Below are 14,848 nucleotides of genomic sequence, written 5' to 3'. Positions count from 1 at the left end.
CCCTTTACTGTCCTATCCATAAACGTGTGTGTGTGTGTGTGTGTGTGTGTGTGTGTGTGTGTGTGTGTGTGTGTGTGTGTGTGTGTGTGTGTGTGTGTGTGTGTGTGTGTGTGTGTGTGTGTGTGTGTGTGTGTGTGTGTGTGTGTGTTCTAGGGGAAGACTGGCGAGGAGCGGCAGCAGATGATCAAGGCTCTGAGGGAAGAGCTGCGTCTGGAGGAGGCCCGTCTGGTGCTGCTCAAGAAGCTTCGGCAGAGCCAGATCCAGAAGGAGAATGTCGTGCAGAAGGTTAGTACCAGAGTTGACGCTAATACCATTCCGTATTCAATTCAGAAAGTTGATTGAAATATCGTTACCTCACTTTACAATGGATAATCACCCGGTAAACAAAAATCGCAATCAGGGACGCATTATCGCTAAAATCAGCATCAAATATCATAATGGCTCCTATATCCCACAAAATACAGGCACCGAAACAGCCTGATACTAGTGAAATGGGAATGGCTCAGCAGGTAGCAGTGTTACCTACGTCCGCTGTTTGAAGTGGTAGTGAGATTGTGCTGACACACAGGCTAAATATCTCCATGTCTCAGAGCAGGAGTAAACATGGCAGAGATCTGTGGCGTTATTGTGTGCTGTGTGCGTCTCTGTTTTGAAAGGGAGAGAAGAGAGTTTTGCGTGTGTGTTCGTTCGCCTGCCAGACCTGACCCGGCCACGTGTAAAGCATGATATATGTACATATGTACATGATATACATTGCACAAATTGATTTGTAACGTCGGTGTGTAATGTTCTCTATTGTTTTTAAAATAGTTTTCTATTCTAACTGTTCTATTCCAACCCATCCAGGTACCAGTGGTCCAGAATACCCCCTCTTTAGTGCAGCCATCCCCCATCCACAGTTCACAGGGAATGGGAAAGCTGCCGGTGCGCCCTGGCATGCACACCCCGGAGCCCCAGAACTTTCGCAGTGCACAGGTGTGTGTGTGTGTGTGTATTGCAGTGATTTTGGCAGTAGCCTGACTGGAACTCTACCTGCACCTCTGGTCTGAGCCAAACCTGCTATCCACAGCTCCAAGAGCATTGTTGCTCCTTCAGTTGGAACATGTAATGCATTACATACCAACACTGTAGGATCAATACCCAAAGCTAATTTGTGTGTGCATGCTTAGGCAAATCTATTTCACTACTCTTTGGATCATGTTTGTGTTTAGAAAAGTATATCGTTCCTGGTTAGGTTGATATCTTACATCTATGTTAGGAAGACATTGTTAGGAAGTCATTGCCATGATCCCTTGAATTGCACATGTGTTGGTCAGGTCAGCTTTTTATCTAAGCTGTTCACTGTCTGTCTGAACTGTGACAATAAGGCCAAGTATCTATTGCCCTCTAGTGACCACAAACGGTACAACATATACCCATTCATAGAATCATTACATTTGTGAATGACTAGCTCTCTCTGTTTCAATGGCACACGCCATGTAGCAAATGTGGATTCCTGATCAATTCAATTGTGGAATTAATTCAAATGCATCCAAATTTGTATTGTTCTCATAATTCTCCCCATTTTATTAACCCACTCCTCTTTATCACTTTCTCAACTTTTCCTGTCCCTCTTCCTCCTCTATCCCTGCTAGACATCCCTTCTCTTTCTATATCCCTAACCTTTCCTCTCCTCTCTCCACAGGGTCACACAGTCATCAGGTCGGGGGCCAATGCCTCCCTGCCACCGATGATGATGTCACAGAGGGTCATCGCCCCCAACCCATCCCAGCTACATGGCCAGAGAATGCCCTCCAAGCCTGGCATGGGCCGCTCCAGCACGGGCAGTATGAGCAACATCAGCTACCAGCAGGTATGGTGCCACCCCTCTGCTCTCTATGTTTCAGTTAACACTGGTTGCATTCCGATTCTCTAACCTTCACCCATGAGTATGCACTCGGTCACGCCACCTCATGCATTTTAAAGCATTGGATCATTTCAAGCATGACTGGAGGATGTTCCCACTATATTCCTTATACCACTTCATCCCTTGAGCATGTTCAAATGTCATAAAAGCCACCCAGAGGACCATTCCATGTGAATAATAGCAATCACTTCATCTAGTCTCACTGTCTTTCCACTGTGCCCCTTTTCCCTTGTGTGTTGAATGCACCACAGGCCACCAGCCAGCAGGTGGCGGCGTCCCAGCGTTCGGGTTCCTCTGCAATCTACATGAACCTGGCCCACATGCAGGCGGCAGGGGCTGGTGGTGTGGGCGGTGTGGGGATGGGCGGCAGTGGGATGGGCGCTGTCAGCCCTTCCACCATATCGAGCGGCACAGGTGGCGGCAGCAGCTCCGGCGTGAGTTCCCTGGCGGACCAGGCCAGCAGCCAGGCGGCAGCCAAGCTGGCCTTGCGCAAACAGCTGGAGAAGACCCTGCTGGAGATTCCCCCACCCAAGCCTCCGGCCCCACTGCTGCACTTCCTGCCGTCGGCCGCCAACAGCGAGTTCATCTACATGGTGGGCCTGGAAGAGGTGGTGCAGAGCGTCATCGACAGCCAGGGTGAGCCACTGGACAGGCACCACTACAAATCTACAAATCACACTGCATCCCAAATAACTACTCATTATATGATGTCCAGTGAAAATCTAACTTGTTAAAGTTCATATTCTGTTAACCCAAATAATGTTGTTAACTTATCCTATACTCATATTTGTGGCCAAAGCATACATTTATGAAAATAATGAAACAACTTTGGAAGGAAACTATTTTGTAATTCTAGCTAATATTTAATAGAAATCTGTAAACACAGGACAGTTAGTTTAAACTGACCCCCTCAAGAATCAAAACCTTTAATAAATGCCTCTCTCCTGCCTCTCATCAGGTAAGCTGCGGGGGACGCTGTCGCGCATGGAGCCCTTCTTCTGCGGCCAGTGCAGGATCGACTTCACACCCCACTGGAAGCAGGAGAAGGGCGGGCGTATCCTCTGTGAGCAGTGCATGACGTCCAATCAGAAGAAGGCCCTGAAGGCGGAGCACACCAATAGACTGAAGAACGCATTCGTCAAGGCCCTGCAGCAGGAGCAGGTTAGCTCGACCCCTTTTAACAGGGCTTTAACAGGGCTTTAACAGGGCTTTAACAGGGCTTGCTCTACAGTTCATTTGGAAAGTATTCAGACCCCTTGACTTTTTCCACATTTTGCTACAATACAGCCTTATTCTAAAATGTATTCAATTGTTTTTTTTTCATGCCCCATAATGACAAAGCATAAACAGGTTATTAGACAGTTTAGCAAATGTATATATAAAAAACGGATATCACATTTACATAAGTATTCAGACCCTTTACTCAGCACACAGCCAAGATAACGCCTTCGGGACAAGTCTCTGAATGTCTTTGAGTGGCCCAGCCAGAGCTCGGACTTGAACCTGATCAAACATCTCTGGTGAGACCTGAAAAAGGCTGTGCAGCGACTCTCCCTAACCAACCTGACAGAGCTTGAGAGGATCTGCAAAGAAGAATGGGTGAAACTCATGTGCCAAGTGTGTAGCATCATACCCAAGAAGACTTTGAGGCTGTACTGAATACTTCGTAATGTATATGTGATATTTCTGGATTTTTTTTTTATATACATTTGAAAAGTTACTAAAAACCTGTTTTTTCTTTGTCATTATGGGGTATTGTGTGTAGATTGTTTACATTTTTTATTTTTAAATCAATTTTAGAATAAGGCTGTCAGGTAACAGAATGTGGAAAAAGGGAAGGGGTCTGATCACTGTAATCTGATCTAAAAGACAACTGATCCTAGATCCACATTCCAATTTATGAATAGGTGCCCAGATTAGATATTTGACATGTAATGGCATGGATTAAAGAGATACAGTGCTGTGATAAGGTATTTGCCCCTTTTCTGATTTTCTCTATTTTTGCATATTTTTGATACTGAATGTTATCAGATATAATACCAAAACCTGGTATTAGATAAAGGGAGCCTGAGTTTACAAATAACAAAAAATATATATACTTATTTTATTTTAAGCAAATTTATGCAACACCCAATTTACCTGTGTGAAAAAGTAATTGCCTACTTTACAGTCAAATACTGCTTGTGCAACCTTAAACTGCAATGACTGCAGTCCTTTAATTTTTTGTTTTTAAAACATTTATTTACCTAAGCAAGTCAGTCTAGAACAAATTCTTATTTTCAATGACGGCCTAGGAACAGTGGGTTAACCTTGTCAGCTCGGGGATTTGATCTTGCAACCTTTCGGTTACTACTCCAGCACTCTAACCAAAAGGCTACCTGCCGCCCCAAATACTTCCTGTTGATCCTGTTGATCAGTCCCTCACATCGCTGTGGAGGAATTTTGGCCCACACTTGAATGCAGAACTCCTTTAACTCAGTGACATTTGTGGTTTTTCAAGCATTAACTGCTCGTCTCAAGTCCTGCCACAACATGTCGATTGGGATTAGGTCTGGACTGTGACTAGGCCATTCCAAAACATAAAATTCGTTGCCTTTTAGCCATTTTCATGTTAACTTGATTGTGTGTCTTGGATCATTTTCTAGCTGAATGACCCAGCTGTGTTTCAGCTCACAGACGGATGTCCTGACATTCTCCTGTAGAATTCTCTGATACAGAGCAGAATTCATGGTTCCTTCTAAGGCAAGTCGTCCAGGTCCCGAGGCAGAAAAGCATCCCCGGGCCTCCTGATTGGCGCAGTGGTCTAATGCACTGCATCGCGGTGCCAATAGAGATCCTGGTTCGAGTCCAGATTCTGTCGCAGCCGGCCATGCCGGGAGACCCATGGGGCAGTACACAATTGGCACAGTGTCGTCAGGATTAGGGGAGGGTTTGGCCGGCAGGGATGATCTTGTCCCATCGCGCTCTAGCGACTCCTGTGGCGGGCCAGTTGCAATGCACGCTGAGACGGTCGTGTCAGACACATTGGTGCGGCTGGCTTCCGGGTTGACCGGCCATTGTGTCAAGAAGCAGTGCGGCTCGGCTGGGTTGTTTCGGAGGACGCATGGCTCACGACCTTCGCCTCTCCCGAGCGATGGGACAAGACTAACTACCAATTGGATACCACGAAATTGGCGAGAAAAAGGGGTAAAAAACAATTAAGAAAAGCATCCCCAAACCATCACACTGCCACTGGTTTTCGTCTAAAAAGTTATACTTTTGACTCAGCTGTCTGTCCAAATAACATTCTTCTAAGAGTCTTGATGATCATCCAGGTGCTTCCAGATGCTTTTTGGCAAACTTGAGTCAACATTTTGGACAAGTCAAGGGGTAACATTCATGTCTGGCAAACACTGCATTCCACTTTAAGAACCTCATACCAACGGTCAAGTATAGTGGTGGTAGTGTGATGGTTTGGGGATGCTTTGCTTCCTCAGGACCTGGACAACTTGTCTTAATAGAAGGAACCATTAATTATTCTATATATCAGAGAATTCTACAGGAGAATGTCAGGCCATCTGTCTGTGTGCTGAAGCTACAGCACAGCTGGCTCTAGCAGCAAGACAGTGATCCAAAACACAATCAAGTTTACAGGAAAATGGTTAAAAAAAATGTTTTTCTTTTTTTAAGGTTTCAGTATGGCCTAGTCACAGTCCAGACCTAATCCCAATTGAGATGTTGTGGCAAGACTTGAAACGAGCAGTTAATGCTTGAAAACCCACAAATGTTGCTGAGTTAAAGCAGTTCTCCATGCAAGAGTGGGCCAACATTCCTCCACAGTGATGTGAGAGACTGATCAAAAACTACAGGAAGCATTTGGGGCTGCAGTCATTGAAGCTAAAAGTGGCACAACCAGTTATTGAGTGTATGGGGTAATTACTTATTCACATAGGGGAATTGGGTGTTGCATAACTTTGTTGAATAAATAAATATAATAAGCATCAATGACTTTTTACAAGTGTGTGTGTGTGTGTGATTTTGTATTTTAATTTCTTGTCTGTTTCTCTCCCCCACTTCTTGTCCCACAATTTTTTTCCCATATGTTGTCCATTGTCTCAACCCTCAACCAAAATCTCTTTCTCTCCTCATGTTTAACAGGAGATTGAGCAAAGGCTCCAGCAGCAGGCGGCCCTCTCACCCAGCACGGCTCAGACAGTTCCCAACGTCAGCAAGGCCGAGACCATGATCCGACATCATGCCCTGCGTCAGGTAACGGGCCTACACTTAGACACCTTAAAGTGACAGTTCACTGCGAAACCTTAATTTGTCAGCTGTTGTCAGACCTCAAAAGTAGACTGAAAATCTTAAGTGCTATTACATACAGCCGGGAAGAACTATTGGATATAAGAGTGGCCTCAACTTACCAACATAATGACCAGGAATACGACATTCCCGAAGCGGCTCCTTTGTTCGCACCACCACCCAGGACATTGGATCTAATCCCAGAGGCCGACCCAAAACAACGTCACTGCAGAAGAGGTAGACGGAGGGGCCTCCTGGTCAGACTTCGAAGGCGTGCACACCACCCACCGCTTCGGAGTATATTACTCGCCAATGTCCACTCTCTAGACAACAAGGTAGACTAAATTAGGGCAAGGGTTTCCTTCCAGAGAGACAGAGATTGTAACATTCTCTTTTTCACGGAAACATGGCTCTCTCGGGATATGTTGTCGGAGTCTGTACAGCCACCGGGTTTCTTCATGTGTCGCGCCGACATAAATAAACATCTCTCTGGGAATAAGAAGGGCAGGGGTGTGTGCTTCATGATTAACGACTCATGTTGTAATCATAACAACATACAGAAACTAAAGTCCTTTTGTTCACCTGACCTAGAATTCCTTACAATCAAATGCCAACCATATTATCTCCCTTCAGCAAATCAGACCACAACACCATTTTGCTCCTACCGTCCTATAGGTAGAAACTTAAGCAAGATGTACCTGTGACAAGAACAATTCAATGCTGGTCTGACCAATTGGAATCCACGCTTCAAGATTGTTTTGATCACACGGACTGGGAAATGTTCCGGGCAGCCTCAGAGAATAACATCCATTTATACACTGATTTAGTGAGTGAGTTTATAAGGAAGTGCACTGGAGAGGTTGTACCCACTGTGACTATTAAAACCTACCCTAACCAGAAACCGTAAATAGATGGCGGCATTCACACAAAACTGAAAGCGTGAACCACCTCATTTACCATGGAAAGATGACTGGGAATATGGCAGAATATAAACAGTGTAGTTATTCCCTCCAAGGCAATCAAACAAGTGAAATGTCGGTATAGGGACATAGTAGAGTCGCAATTGAACGGCTCAGACACTAGATGTATGTGCCAGGGTCTACCGGCAATTACGGACTACAAAAAGAAAACCATCCACTTCACGGACACCAACGTCTTGCTTCCAGACAAACTAAACACCTTCTTTGCCCACTTTGAGGATAATACAGTGCCACCGACACGGCCCGCTACCAAGGACTACCGGACCCCCTTCTCCACTGCCGACGTGAGTAAGACATTTAAACGTTTTAATCGTCGCAAGGCTGCTGGCCCAGGCGACATCCCTAGCCGCGTCCTCAGAGCATGCGCAGACCAGCTGGTTGGTGTGTTTATGGACATATTCAATCGCTCCCCATCCCAGTCTGCTATCCACACATGCTTCAAGATGGCCACCATTGTTCCTGTACCCAAGAAGGAAAAGATAACTGAACTAAATGACTATCACCCCGTAGCACTCACTTTTGTCATCATGAAGTGCTTTGAGAAACCTAGTCAAGGATCATATCACCTCCACCTTACCCGCCACCCTAGACCCACTTCAGTTTGCTTACCGCCCCAACAGGTCCAGAGACGATGCAATTACCATCACACTGCACACTGCCATATTTCCATCTGGAAAAGAGAAATAGCTATGTAAGAATGCTGTTCATTGTCTACAGCTCAGCATTCAACACCATAGTACCATCCAAGCTCATCATTAAGCTTGAGGCCCTGGGTCTCAGCCCTGCCCTGTGCAATTGGGTCCTGGACTTCCAGATGGGCTGCCCCCAGGTGGTGAAGCTAGGAAACAACATTCCCATTTTGTTGATCCTCAACACTGACGCCCCACAATGGTGCGTGCTCAACCACATGTACTCCCTTTTCACCCATGACTGCGTGGCCATGCACGCCTCCAACTCGATCATCAAGTTTGTAGACTACACAACAGTAGTAGGCTTGATTACCAACAGCAATGAGACAGCCTATAGGGAGGAGGTGGGGCATGCACAATTGAGAGCATCCTGTCGGGCTATATCACCGCCTGGTACGGCAATTGCACCGCCCACAAAGTCTCCCCAGAGGGTGGTACGGTCTGCACAACGCATCACTGGGGGTAAACTACGTGCCCTCCAGGACACCTACAGCACCCGATGTCACAGGAAGGCCAAAAAGATCATCAAGGGTAACAGCCACCCGAGCCACTGCCTGTTCACCCCACTACCATCCAGAAGGCGAGGTCAGTACAGGTGCATCAAAAGCTGGGACCGAGAGACTGAAGCTGTAACACAGAGAGGCTGCTGCCTACACATAGACTTGAATCATTGGCCATTTTAATAGATGTATCGCTGGTCACTTTAAATAATGTCACTTTGATAATGTTTACATATCTTACATTACTCATATCACATGTATATACTGTATTTTATACCATCTACTGCATCTTGCCTATGCCGCTCGGTCATCGCTCATCCATATTTTTATATGTACATATTCTTTTTCCATCCCTTTTAGATTTGTGTGTTTTATGTAGTTGTTGTGGAATTGTTAGATTACTTGTTAGATTACTTGTTAGATATTACTGCACTGTCGGAACTAGAAGCACAAACATTTCAAATCAAAGTTTGTCACTTGCGACAAATTTCACCTTACAGTGAAATGCTTACTTACAGGCTCTAACCAATAGTGCAAAAAATGTATTAGGTGAACAATAGGTAGGTAAATAAATAAAAACTGTTGAAGCCTTTTTGTCCTAGACTTGGCGCTCCGGTACCGCTTGCCATGCGGTAGTAGAGAGAACAGTCTATGGCTGGGGTCTTTTGACAATTTTTAGGGCCTTCCTCTGACACCACCTGGTGTAGAGGTCCTGGGTGGCAGGCAGCTTAGCCCCAGTGATGTACTGGGCCGTACCCATACCCTCTGTAGTGCCTTGCGGTCGGAGGCTGAGCAATTACCGTACCAGGCAGTGATGCAACCAGTCATGATGCTGTCGATGTTGCAGCTGTAGAACCTTTTGAGGATCTCAGGACCCATGCCAAATCTTATTTTTTCTGTCTTGGTGTGTTTGGACCATTCTAGTTTGTTGTTGATGTGGACATCAAGGACCTTGAAGCTCTCAACCGGTTCCACTACAGTTCCATCGATGAGAATGAGGGCGTACTTGGTCCTCCTTTTCCTGTAGTCCACAATCACCTCCTTAGTCTTGGTTACGTTGAGGGATAGGTTGTCATTCTGGCACCACCCAGCGCTGTCTCGTCGTTGTTGGTGATCAGGCCTGTTTGTTGTTTAGTCTGCAAACTTAATGATGGTGTTGTGGCTGGCCATGAAGTTGTGGGTGAACAGGGAGTACAGGAGGGGGCTGAGCACGCACCCCTGGGGGGCTCCAGTGTTGAGGATCAGCGTGGCAGATGTGTTGCTACCTTCCCTCACCGCCAGGGGGTGGCCGTCAGGAAGTCCAGGATCCAGTTGCAGAGGGAGGTGTTTAATCCCAGGATCCTTAGCTTAGTGATGAGCTTTGAGGGTTCTATGGTGTTGGAACGCTGAGTTGTAGTCAATGAATAGCTTTCTCACATAAGTGTTCCTTTTGTCCAGTGTGGAGTGCAATAGAGATCGCATCATCTGTGGATCTGTTTGAACGGTATGCAAATTGGAGTGGGTCTAGGGTTTCTGGGATAATGGTGTTGATGTGAGCCATTAAAGCATTTCATGGCTATGGACGTGAGTGCTACAGGTCTGTAGTCATTTAGGCAGGTTGCCTTTTTGTTCTTGGGCACAGGGACTATGGTGTTCTGCTTGAAACATGTTTGTATTACAGACATGTTGAAAATGTCAGTGAAGACACCTGCCAGTTGGTCAGTACATGCCCGGAGCACACGTCCTGGTAATCCATCTGGCCCCGCAGCCTTGTGTATGTTGACCTGTTTAAAGGTCTTACTCACGTTGGCTACGGAGAGCATGATCACACAGTCGTCCGGAACAGCTGATGCTCTCATGCATGCCTCAGTGTTGCTTGCCTCGAAGCGAGCATAGAAGTGATTTAGCTCATCTTGTAGGCTGGTGTCTTCCCTTTGTAGTCTGTAATAGTTTGCAAGCCCTGCCACATAAGACGAGCGTCTGAGCCAGTGTAGTATGGTTCAATCTTAGCCCTGTATTGACGCTTTGCCTGTTTGATGGTTCGTTGCAGGGTATAGCAGGATTTCTTGTAAGCGTCCGGGTTAGAGTACCGCACCTTGAAAGCGCCAGCTCAGCTCTGGCTTCTGGTTGGGGTATGTATGTATAGTCACTGTGGGGATGACGTCCTCAATGCACTTATTGATAAAGCCAGTGGCTGATATGGTGTACTCCTCAATGCCATCGGAAGAATCCCGGAACATGTTCCAGTCTGTGATAGTGAAACAGTTCTGTAGTTTAGCATCTGCTTCATCTGACCACTTTTTTTATTGACCGAGGCACTGGTACTTCCTACGTTAATTTAATTTCGCTACACTAGCATTAACATCTGCTGAAGTTGTGTATGTGACCATGATTTCATTTAGTTGGCAGCGTTTGTAGACCATGCTCCGGCACAGTATCATATTATGTTTTAAATTGTAATGTTATAAAAAAACTAACATTTTTGACTGGACTGATGTGTCTAGAGGTCACTGATTTCCTCCACTTTCTCTCCCCTCTCTGCTCCCTCAGGCTCCCCAGCCTCAGGCCTCCATGCAAAGGGGTCTCTCCAGCTCGGCGAGGGGCGTCCTCTCCAACTTTGCCCAGGCATCCCAGCTCTCCGTGGCCAGCGGCCTGCTGGGGATGACGGGGAAGCAGCGCTGCGGAGGAGGAGGTGGCAGCAGTAGTGGTGGCGGTGGCAGCAGTCGGATCCAGCATGATGGCCGTCGCCAGATCTACAACATCCCCGGTGGGTTTTTGAGAACCCCTTATGGTAACACTTCAATTAGGCCTAAAGCCTGCAGATACAGTGCCTTCAGAAAGTATTCACACCCCTTGACTTTTTCCACATTTTGTTGTTATACAAAGTGGGATTGAAATTGATTTAATTGCGTTTTTTTTCGTCAAAAAATACAAAGTGGAATAAAAACTCTTAAATATGAAAAATAAAACACTAATATATCTTGATTAGATAAGCATTCAACCCCCTGAGTCAATACATGTTAGAATCACCTTTGGCAGTGATTACAGCTGTGGGTCTTTATCGGTCAATCTCAAAGAGCTTTGCACTACTGGATTGTACAATGTTTGCACTTTATACTTTTACAAATTCTTCAATCTCTGTTAAGTTGGTTGTTGATCATTGCTAGACAGCCATTTTCAAGTCTTACCATAGATTTTCAAGCAGATTTAAGTCTGACTGTAACTAGCCCACTCAGGAACATTCAACGTCGTCTTGGTAAGCAACTCCAGTGTATATTTGGCCTTGTGTTTTAGGTTATTGTCATGCTGAAAGGTGAATTTGTCTCCCAATGTCTGGTGAAAAGCAGACTGAACCAGGTTTTCCTCTAGGGTTTTGCCTGCGTTTAGCTCTATTTTGTTTCTTTTTATCCCAAAAAACTCCCTAGTCCTTGCTGATGGCAAGCATACCCAAAACATGATCCAGCCACCACAATGCTTAAAAATATGAAAAGTGGTCCTCAGTGGTGTGTTGGATTTGCCCCAAACATAACATTTTCTATTCAGGACATAAAGTTAATTTCTTAGACACATTTTTTGCTGTTTTACTTTAGTGCCTTATCGCAAACAAGATACATTTTCTTGAATATTTGTACTCTGTACAGGCTTTTTAAATTTGTTTACAGGCTTCCTTTCATTGTCAATTAGGTTAATATTGTGGAATAACTACAATTTTGTTGATCCATCCTCAGTTTTCTCCTATCACAGCCGTTAAACTGTAACTATTTTAAAGTCACCATTGGCCTCATGTTGAAATCCCTGAGCTGTTTCCTGCCTCTCCGGCAACTGAGTTAGGAACGATGCCTGTAGCTTTATAGTGACTGCGTGTATTGATACACCATCCAAAGTGTAATTAATAAGTTCTCTATGTTTGAAAGGGTATTCAGTGTCTGCTTTGTTTTATTTTTACCCATCTACCAATAGGTGCCCTGCTTTGCGAGGCGTTAGAAAGTCTCCCTGGTCTTTGTGGTTGAATCTGTGTTTAAAATGTACTGCTCGACTGAGGGACCTTAAAATGATCTGTATGTGTGGGGTACAGAGAGGAGGTAGTCATTAAAAAGTATTTGTAAACACTATTATTGCACACAGAGTTAGTCCATGCAACTTATTTGTGACTGTTAAGCAATGTTTTACTCCTGAACTTATTCAGGCTTGCCATAACAAAGTGGTTGAATAATTATTGACATTAGTAAACAATTCTAAAAACATAATTTAACTTATAACTGACATTATGAGGTATTATGAGGTATTGTGTGTAGGCCAGTGACAAACATCTAAATATAATCAATTTTATATTCAGGCTGTAACAAAACAAAATGTGGAAAAAGTCAAGGGGTGTGAATACTTTCTGAAGGCACTGTATAATGCTATTACGTGTGTGTGTGTGTGGTGTGTGTGTGTGTGTGTGTGTGTGTGTGTGTGTGTGTGTGTGTGTGTGTGTGTGTGTGTGTGTGTGTGTGTGTGTGTGTGTGTGTGTGTGTGTGTGTGTGTGTGTGTGTGTGTGTGTGTGTGTGTGTGTGTGTGTGTGTGTGTAATATATAGACGTAATGTAACGGCGTTCTTCGTTTGTTGAAAGAGAGTCGGACCGAAATGCAGCGTGGTTGTTACTCATGATCTTTAATGAAGGATCGCGATACACTAAATAACTTTTACAAATACAAAAACAACAAACGGAACGTGAAACCTATTACAGCCTATATGGTGAAACTACACAGAGACAGGAACAATCACCCACGAAATACAAAGTGAAACCCAGGCTACCTAAATATGGTTCCCCATCAGAGACAACAAGAATCACCTGACTCTGATTGAGAACCACCTCAGGCAGCCAAGCCTATACAAGACACACCCCTAATCAACCACAATCCCAATGCCTAGAAAAACCCCAATACGACAATACAATAAACCCATGTCACACCCTGGCCTGAACAAATAATTAAAGAAAACACAAAATACTAAGACCAAGGCGTGACACGTAACAGTCATGTTTGGAAACCTACTCATTCCAGGGTTTTTCTTTATTTTTACTATTTTCTACATTGTATAATAATAGTGAAGACATCAATACTATTAAATATCACATATAGAATCATGTAATAACCAAAAAGTGTTAAACAAATCAAAATATATTTTATATTTGAGATTCCTTTGCCTTGATGACAGTTTGTACACTATTGGCGTTCTCTCAACCATCTTCATAAGTTAGTCACTTGGAATGCCTTTCAATTAACAGGTGTGCCTTGTTAAAAGGTCACTTGTGGTATTTCTTTCCTTCTTAATGCGTTTGAGGCAATCAGTTGTGTTGTGACAAGGTAAAGTTTGTATACAGAAGATAGCCCTATTTGGTAAAAGACCAAGTCCATATTATGGAAAGAACATCTTAAATAAGCAAAGAGAAACGACAGTCTATCATTACTTTAAGACATGAATAGTCAATATGGAGAATTTAAAAAGTTTCTTCAAGTGCAGTCGCAAAAACCATCCAGCGCTATGATGAAACTGGCTCTCATGAGGACCGCCACATGAAAGGAAGACCCAGAGTTACCTCTGCTGCGGAGGATGTTCATTAGAGTTACCAGCCTCAAATTGCAGCCCAAATAAATGCTTCACAAAGTTCAAGTAACAGACACATCTCAACATCAACTGTTCAGAGGAGACTGCGTGAATCAGGCCTTCATGGTCGAATTGCTGCAAAGAAACCACTACTAAATGACACCAAAATGAAGAAGAGACTTTCCTTTGTCCAAGAAACATGAGCAATGGACATTAGACCGGTGGAAATCTGTCCTTTGGTCTGAGTCCAAATTTGAGAATTTTGGTTCCAACCGCTGTGTCTTTGTGAGACGTAGAGTAGGTGAACAGATGATCTCTGCGTGTGTGGTTCCCACCGTGAAGCATGGAGGAGGTGGTGTGATTGTGTGTGGGTGCTTTGCTGGTGACACTGTTAGTGATTTATTTAGAATTCAAGGCACACTTAACCAGCATGGCTACCACACCATTCTACAGCTATACACCATCCCATCTGATTTGCGCTTAGTCCCACTATCAATTGTTTTTCAACAAGACAATGACCGAACACACCTCCAGGCTATGTAAGGGCTATTTGACCAAGAAGGAGAGTGATGGAGTGCTGTTTCAGATGACCTGGCCTCTACAATCACAGGACCTCAACCCATTTGAGATGGTTTGGGATGAGTTGGACCGCAGAGTGAAGGAAAAGCAGCCAACAAGTGCTCAGCATACATATCCTTCAAGACTGTTGGGAAAGCATTCCAGGTGTAAAATGTAAAATGTATTTTGATTTGTTTAAAACTTTTTTGGTTACTACATGATTCCATATGTGTTATTTCATCATTTTTATGTATGTTACTTTACAATGTAGAAAATAGTACAAATAAAGAAACCCCCTTGAATGAGTAGATGTGTCCAATCTTTTGACTGGTGCTGTGTGTATAAATACAGTACCAGTCAAATGTT

General features: G+C 44.4%; 1 protein-coding gene across 2 annotated transcripts in view; it reads left to right on the top strand.

The window, feature by feature from the left end:
- The window catches only part of LOC118399433 (transcriptional repressor p66-beta), a 50,692-nt gene that overhangs the window by 29,349 nt on the left and 6,495 nt on the right, over positions 1-14,848 (top strand). Inside the window, exons 4-10 of one of the 2 annotated variants that reach the window (XM_052472095.1) lie at positions 154-285; positions 847-975; positions 1,685-1,852; positions 2,158-2,542; positions 2,865-3,067; positions 6,044-6,154; positions 10,886-11,126. In XM_052472095.1, the coding sequence (XP_052328055.1) occupies positions 154-285; positions 847-975; positions 1,685-1,852; positions 2,158-2,542; positions 2,865-3,067; positions 6,044-6,154; positions 10,886-11,126 (1,369 nt within the window). The remainder of the gene's footprint in view (positions 1-153; positions 286-846; positions 976-1,684; positions 1,853-2,157; positions 2,543-2,864; positions 3,068-6,043; positions 6,155-10,885; positions 11,127-14,848) is intronic. The other variant, XM_035795503.2, reaches the window with a different exon arrangement.

This window comes from Oncorhynchus keta, chromosome 20 (genome assembly GCF_023373465.1).
Source record: "Oncorhynchus keta strain PuntledgeMale-10-30-2019 chromosome 20, Oket_V2, whole genome shotgun sequence".
Lineage (NCBI taxonomy): Eukaryota > Metazoa > Chordata > Actinopteri > Salmoniformes > Salmonidae > Oncorhynchus > Oncorhynchus keta.
The sequence above is the reverse complement of the archived record's forward strand: the minus strand, read 5'-3'. Positions and strand labels throughout refer to the sequence as shown.